At 29.8% G+C, this 8,697-nt stretch overlaps 1 protein-coding gene across 1 annotated transcript; it reads right to left on the reverse strand.

Moving 5' to 3' along the window:
- Positions 1–1,631: 1,631 nt before the first annotated feature.
- Positions 1,632–2,353, reverse strand: LOC122859602. Its single transcript, XM_044163295.1, has 2 exons — positions 1,847–2,353; positions 1,632–1,776 (listed from the first exon to the last, which is right to left on the reverse strand). The coding sequence occupies exons 1-2, from the start codon at positions 2,234–2,236 to the stop codon at positions 1,759–1,761; spliced, it is 408 nt and encodes a 135-aa protein (XP_044019230.1). The 5' UTR covers positions 2,237–2,353; the 3' UTR covers positions 1,632–1,758.
- Positions 2,354–8,697: the final 6,344 nt, after the last annotated feature.

An 8,697-nucleotide genomic window follows, 5' to 3' on the forward strand; every position in this document is an offset into this window, starting at 1 on the left:
CATTTTGTTGCTTTTTTTGTATTATACCATGGATGAAATTTTAAGTATACAAGGACCGATCATTTTCGATGAATCGATTGCCCATTGTGAGTTACATGCTCATCAGCCTTATGGCTCTCCAACATTCAATAACAACGATGAAATCCGGATTGGAATTCAACATCAAGATTTATGTGTACTACCAATTAAAGTTCACTACATATTACTGGACGATTTCTTACAAGTGACGGAAAATCTGTGCCAAAAACAACTTCATTGGTACGAATGGCAATAGCACACATGTTTGAAGAAATTCGCTATGAGATAAATGCAAATGAAATTGATCGGAGCGAAAATGTTGGTTTTACGACTCTTATGAAAGGATATATTTCCTTAAGTCCAAATCAAAAATCATTATTGGAGAATGCTGGATGGTTAATGTCTGATGAAGAATCATTATTCGATTCGAGTGGTTATTTTGATATATCAATACCACTGAGCCTGCTGCTATGATTTGCTAAAGATTATAAAAAAATAATTATCAATGCAAAACATGAACTCCTAATAAAAGCAAATAGTGATGTGAATGCCTGTCTACAAGAACAATTCCAGTGGAAGGAATAGCAAAGTGGATAAGCAGCAACAAAAATTAAGGAATGGATTGTTCCATATATCAAAGTGTCTGATAAGCAGAAAATTTAACTTTTAAATTACATTGCCAAGGATCCATCCATAGCAATCAGTTTTCGTACATGGGAATTGTACGAGTATCCACTATTACCTGCAACTACAAAACAAAATTGGAGTGTGAAAACATCAACACAATTGGAAAAACCGAGATACATAATTTTAGGCTTCCAAACAGGACGAAAAATTTCTGTAACAAACAATTCAAGTGTTTTTGATCATTGTAACTTGCGTGATGTTAAGCTGTTTTCAAATTCACAATCATATCCTTATGGAAATTTAAATATTGATTTTGCTCATAATCAATTCTCATTATTATATGATATGTTTGCATATTTCCAAGTTTCCTACTATTACACAGAAACACTACAACCATTATTTACAAGACAAAAATTTTTGGAAGAAGCTCCACTTATTGTCATAGATTGTTCAAAGCAAAATGAATTTTTAAAATCTGGACCAGTAGATATTCGACTTGAATTTGAATCAACAACACAATTTCCAGCTCAAACATCAGCTTATTGTTTGATTTTACATGATCGAATTGTTGAATATAATCCAATTAGTGGTTCAGTACGCAAGCTCGTTTAATATATGCCTGTAAACTTACCAATCCTATATTTATAATAATAATATGTAAAAGAAAAAAAAAAAATCAAAAAATCAAATAATGTACATGAAAAATTGTTGTATATATTATTTTCTCCTTACTGGAAATCAAAAATTGTTATTATAATAAATGAACCAACAATGTATGTTAAAAATTTTTTTTTCATTTATTTTTATTTTGACATAATGTACAATCTTTTATCATGGGTGATGGCCCGTCAAATTCATCTGATTTTTCGTCTTGATGATGATAATGTTCAATGCAGCGTTTATATTGAAGAAAATCTTTTTTTGTTTTAAATTTTTCTGGCAATTTGTCCCATACAGCATCAATTGAGTTTGGTGTAAGAAGAAAAATATATCTCTCTGGTAAATTTGCAATATCTTCTGTTGCCATTTTTTCCAGACTCTCAAGATGACAAAATAGCTGAATCGATTTTTTCAATGATGAAACTGATCCCCAGGTAGTTCGGAACCATGCTCTCAATTTTTGTACATTATCCAATGCACAAGTAAGAGTCCATAAATTGAGATGATAACTCAGATGGTGAACATAGTTTTTTTGACATACCTTAGTTGGTAGTTTGCCATGCGCTGGACAATCCATATCAATCAAATCAATAATAGTTTTATCGTCTTTTAAAATATTGCTGAGCCATTTTTTTTTCTCATGACCTTTTACATATACGTAAATTGAAGACTCAAGGCTATCATTTATAATTTTTCCATGTTCAGCATAATCAACATCTCCTGAGTTCCATAACAGTCCATGATGATTGTTTGTTAACCAATTATTTGTCAGTTTGCAAGCAGATGATAATGTACTCATGGCACATGGAGGCTTGAATACTACCGACTTGATATCATCTTCTTGATTCAAATTTGCTATTGCAAATTCTTTCACAATAAAACTTTGATCAGTATCATAAAATCCTTGAACATCAACAATATATTCAACCATTATGACTGAAATCTTATTCAAGACTGAAATATTTTTTTTCTTTGGTACTCATATACAAAAGAGTAAAGACGCGCGCACTTTGGTATCAAATTTCTAATTTTGTTTATAGAAATAGTTTTAAAAAAATAAAACGTCAGCACTTTCTACTTCGATTTCAACGAAATATAAACATTATAACTCGCTCAACTGAGTATCATATTTCCATTTTTGTTTATAAAATAATTTAGAAAATAAAACGTCAGCACTTTAAATCAAACAAAAGATGTGCTTACTTTGCATTTTTATAAATATTATAACTATTATTTATAATAAATATATTATTTATTTATGATTATTCGGGGTCATAGCCCCAAGGTAAGGTATCAGTTCCACCATTTTGATCAAGAGCTCGTTTGTTATCAGCCCAGCTGAGTGCAATTTTACTCTGCACAATTGTCTTCACTTGATGGTCTTTACTTCTGATTAAATGTTGTTTTTTTTTTAGTACCTGATGATTCAAAAGGCAGGACATATAATTATCAAAATTTATGTCTTTCAAAACCGAACCTTTTACACCTTTTGCTTTTTTGTAAGTTTTATCATCATCAATGTTTATAACTTTATAACTATACAATTTGGCTCTCAAGCCAGCAAACTCAGTCATAATTTTACCATTATTTTCGTCTTTCATAAGACCAATAACTTTTTTGTTGACTCTTGGCATGTTATAATTATTATTTGGTGGATAATCTGATGTGTCAAATCTTTCCAAATTTTCTTTCATTTTCCCATAAATATCAGGCACTTTAAACAATAAAATTAATGAATCAGTATCCATATACAGTGCTTTGGCCTCATCATCTTTGAATTTTTTTTTAATATAATTGTAGTAAAAATCATAAATCCAAATTTTTGATAGATCTAATATTGTAAACTCTGAATAAATTGGTTTATTAAAAATTATTTTAACTCTTGACATTTCAATAATTGCAATGTCATCTTTGTAGATTGAACAACTGTGAAAATTTGGTTTCGCTATCAATGATTTTGCTCCGTAGCGACCTTCCCATTTTGTCACCAATTTCACATCTTTTTCCTTTCGCACATTTTGCATTGTTTTTCCATATACACTGTTGTTCATCAGTTTGAAGAAATTTTTGCCAAAATCAGTGGTTGCTTGCTGACGCATACCAGTATTAAGATCTATATATTTTATCAGCCATGAGCTTTGTTTAAATTTTAATACTCGATGAATTTTGTTCAACTTCATGCCAAGCCCCAAATATAGTTTTAAATTTCTATAGTGTATCACATAATTTTTCTTGTCATGGAGAGTTGTCATTAGTTTTGATTGTTTTGAATCTGGTGCTGTAAAATGTTCTGGACATAATAGTAAATCTTTGTGATAATGATGCAAATTTTTTGGATATTCTAAATCAACCTCTAATATATATCCGATTTCAGCTTCATCAGATATATTTGTCACATCAATATTTAAATTGTCTTCCCATTGGAAACCTCCATAAGGCAAATATTGACTCATGCCAGCACTATATAAATTATTTACATCAAAATACATGATGTATGATTCTTCTTCTTCTGGATTGTATTTATCACCCATATATCGGTTGTTGGCTTTTGCGTATCGGTTCATACATTGTGCAACACCACTTCGAATTCCTTTCTCAATGAAAAGATGCATTGCTTGGTCTGTCAAAAGTTCAAGTTTCACACCTGTATATTTTAACATTGCATCAAATGCTAGACCTGGTGCAGTAAAATAATGGAGCGCATCTAGACCGTATGTTGATAAACAGCTCAAACGATAATTTTCAAAAATATCAGCCAACAAAAGCACATCAGTTTTCAAATATAAATCAGAATATTCACCTAATGTATTTATTTGAAATTTTTCCCAAATATTTTTGGCATGTTCATAGTCTGCATCTGATATATCGAAATTATTTAATTTTGAGAAAAATTCTTTTTTTGGTGGTGAGTTGTTTCAGCTAAATTTTCCCATGAGTCAATATATTCGTATGGAAATACTCCTTTTCTACACAATAAATCAAAGTATTCACTATTGCATTCACTACGTGTTATAATTTTTTGATCATTGCTCAAATCAGATGATAATCTATCAATACTACTAGACATAAATCTGAATGAGTCAATGAATCTTAAACTTACAACAGTATTATCCACTTTTTTTGTAAGTGAAATGTATTTTTCTTTGTTTATTGGTAATATATGTATGCGACCATCGAATGCCTTGCAAAGTTTTTGTATTAAAAAGTGTGAGTCGTATCCCGATAAATTGTGCATGACTACAGGTAGGTTGTGAGACTTTGTATAGTTAATATTGCATCTAGCATGAGCTGGACATCGATATGATCCACTGAAATGATCGTGATCATGGTGCTCAACGTCTTGCTCCATAAAAATCTCCTCACATATATGACAAATTGTAGCATTTTGAAATTCCTGCTACTGTTGCACAGTCAATTTTTCCATTGGTATTGGATTTAAAAGTATATCATTGACCTGGTGAGCTAATTTTTCTAATTCTCCAATAAACCATTCAATACAGTTTTCACTACGATTCATTCTGTAGAATGATAATGTATTATAATAGGTACATTTAACATAGTACGCAACACTGTGTGGAATATGCTCTTCAGAGTCGGTATTGTCAATCGGTTTTAAAATACACTACAAATCAGCATAAACGACAAAAGGTACAAGTTCTCTGTATCGATGATTTTTAAATTTCAGTATATTGGCATCTTCTCTTGGCATAATCATCCGTGCATGATTAATTTGACAACAGTCAGCCAAATGTTTTTCCAAATAGAGCTCTGACGAGAAATGATTTAGACATCTATCACAAATATATAAACGACCATTTCTCTTGTTGACTTGCGAGGCTACAAGGCGTGACAAATTTTTAATTAATGCAAAATGGAAAATTTTTTTTCCTTTTTTCTGCTTTTGAACATAATTTTCATATTCATTTTCTTCATCAACTTCCATTTTATTGTCGTCATCGTCATCATCATCATCATCATCGTCGTCAGCCGAAAAACATTCATCATCAAAAATACTGTCATTAGTATTGGTAACATTTTTTTTTTTATTATCATTTCCGTTTTTATCGACTGCCAACAGATGAATCGTTTGACTGTCACAAATATTATCACTCAAAAATATAGGAGCAATAATACTTTTTTTGGATTATTTGAAACAATTGCGTAAACATTTATTTTCAAATTGTTGAGTTTTTCAAATTTTGGTATGTTTCGCAACTTTATTGGAAAAGATATTCCATCATATGATAACAATGTACTGAAATGTGGATCTGATGCAACACGACACACATTTTCTTGAGCAGGATTTAAAGCTGCAGTCATACACCACAAAAAACAAAAATGATCTTTATTTTCTATATTCAAAACTGCTCTTTTTTTTTTGATGTCATCAGGCATTTCAACAAACGTGGAATCACCACCACGCAACGGTTGATATTTGCATACAGTGAAGATGATGCTCTGAATTTTTTTCAAGCTCCAACCAGAAATACCAAGATTAAATTCCTCAATTTTTTTCAATATAGGATCATAAAAATATTCATCGAACCAGTCATCGAGATTTGTTGTTGGTAGTATAACAGCATTTTTCGTATTAAATGACTTAATTTCTCTAACTTCTTCGTCATCTTTCAAAACCTCATATTCACAATGTAAGCATGAATTCACCTTGAGATTAATTTTTTTTTTAAAAAAGCTTTTAGTTTTTTGCTGACAACAGTTTGAGCATCTCTCAAAAAATTTTCAATTCCTATATGATAAAGATTTGTTACACTTCCAGTTATAATATTGCCTTTAAAACTATTCTCCAAGTTATTCCATTTTACTCTGTCATGCAATGTTGGTTCATCATGATGAGTACTCATACCAGCACCATGATGTAATGTCGTTTCTCTTTTCACTTGCAGCTTTTCAACTATAATTGTGAGTCTAACTACAACTAGTTGTATTCTTCTTTTTAAACCGACTGAATCAGCTGAATTTTTCAAAAATTTATTCAGTAATTTTATATTTACATTGCCCCATTTGATCCATCGATCAATATTGGCGATAGTATTAGCTGATTTGTAACCAGCATTCAAAATATTAACAAGTTTTTCACATCTTTCGATAGAATACATTTTTAAATATATAATTTTTTTATTAATCGGAAGGAAGTAGTTGTCTCAAGATCAACTGACCACTGACTGATGAGTCAAGATTGACAAAAGAATGAATTCAATAAATATATTTATTTATTGTTTGAAAAAAAAAGGAAGGAAGTGGAAAAAATTATTCTATTATTTTATATTGAAAAAAAAAAGAGAGAAATAATAATGTGCAAAGTAAGCAAAAAAATGAATCTCGATACATGATTAAGACAATGCAGCTAATAAATGAAAAAAGAAAGCAACAATATTGTCCGAAGGTCAAAGAACAGGAAGATGAGAAAAAATAATTAAAATAAAAGTAGAAAGAAATAAAAATGTGCATAGTAAGGAAAAACGAATCTCAATGCATAATTGAGACAATGCAGCTACAAATGACCGCACGTGTTAAAAACGAAAACATTTAATTATTTTCTATTCAAAATATATGAAGAGAGAAATATGCATAGTAAGGAAAAAATGAATTTAATTATTTTATATTCAAAATATAAAAAGAGAAATAATTGAAAATGTGCATAGTAAGGAAAAAAATTAATCTCGATGTATGATTGAGACAATGCAGCTAATAAATGAAAAAAGAAAGCATTAATATTGTCTCAAGGTCAAAGAACAGGAAGATGAAAAAAAAAACATTCAATTATTCTATATTCAAAATAGAAGAAGAGAGAAATAAAAATGTGTATAGTAAGGAAAAAAATAATCTCGATGTATGATTGAGACAATGCAATGACCGCACACGTTAAAAGAGGAAACATTTAATTATTTTCTATTTAAAATATATGAAGAGAGAAATAAAAAAATATGCATAGTAAGGAAAAAAATGAATTTTATATTCAAAATACAAAAAATAAATCTCGATGTATAATTGAGACAATGCATCTGGAATTACCGCGCGTGCCTGCCGGCCGTCAACAGATCATGTTTCGATGTTCGTTCTCCATGTAAATTGTTTGTCTTTTATTAGACATATATATGTATAGCATAAAAGAATTATATATGGATATCTCTACTTTTTTAATTATCTTGCATTTTTTGTCTTTTTATACAATTTACCGGGATGATTTATGTCACTTTGTTCGGGATTGTTCTTCAAGTAAGAAGCTGCTTTATTTTTTTATTTTGTGTGAATTATAAGTGCTAATCAAAAATGGATATGGACTCGTTGGAAACTCTGGTAAATATTTTTTTTTTTAATATTAAATTAATTTTTTCAATTTAGACATGAGTATTATAATAAATTTTCAATAAATTTGTTTAACAAAGTTGGCTCCTCATCGAGACGCTCTTCGCAGATTATGTGAAACGGAAATGAATTGGCGATATGCACAACGCATGAATCGTCCTATTCCACCGGTATTGCGCCGCCGAAATTTAGTATTGGTTAGTAATTTATTTATAAATATTTTACAAATATAATTCAATAATTTATTTATTTATTTATTAGTGTTCCGTAGGACACTTATGTTTTCGCTTTTCTGTGACTTTTTATTATTTTGAAATAAAACAAGAAGTCCTAAATCGAATTGGCTTGTGAGATGCTCATTTTCTTTATTTTTTTTGGCCAAAAGCAATGGTCATATTTATTTTTAATTTTGGGGCCTTATTGGATTTAATATGCCCATTTTTGGACAAGGCTCAATTCCAAATATTGACGGATCAATTCCGGTAATGTTTTAATCGACGACGCTTCATCTGTAGACTCTACGATATTTTTTTCAAATTTTTCGGTCGTTTATTTTTTTTTTTATTCAGCGATATGTAGTGTCACAAACTGTTTTTTTACAATATTTTTAGAACCGCAGAACCGAATTAGTCAATGTTAAAACAAATTCAGGTTTTTTTTTTTTCCAAAAACAGACATGATATTTTTTTTTATTTTTTGGGCCTTATTAGATTTAATATGTTCATTTTTGGACATGGCCCAATTCCAAATATTGACCGATCAATTCTGGCAATGTTTTAATCGACGACGCTTCATCTGAAGAGTCTACGATATTTTTTTTTAATTTTTCGGTCGTTTATTTTTTTTTTTATTCAACGATATGTAGTGTTACAAACTGTTTTTTTACAATATTTTTGTAAACAGCAAGAAAAAAAATAAAAAACACTTAGGTTGCACCTTGGGGAACTTGACTATCTTTTGTTTTTATTAGATAAAATATCATATTGAAGCTATTCTCAGAGGTTTAATAGCTAGCACTATTTTTCCAAGACTAAGCGGTTTTCAAATGTATGATGATGATGATTT

Source organism: Aphidius gifuensis, linkage group LG6 (genome assembly GCF_014905175.1).
Source record: "Aphidius gifuensis isolate YNYX2018 linkage group LG6, ASM1490517v1, whole genome shotgun sequence".
NCBI lineage: Eukaryota > Metazoa > Arthropoda > Insecta > Hymenoptera > Braconidae > Aphidius > Aphidius gifuensis.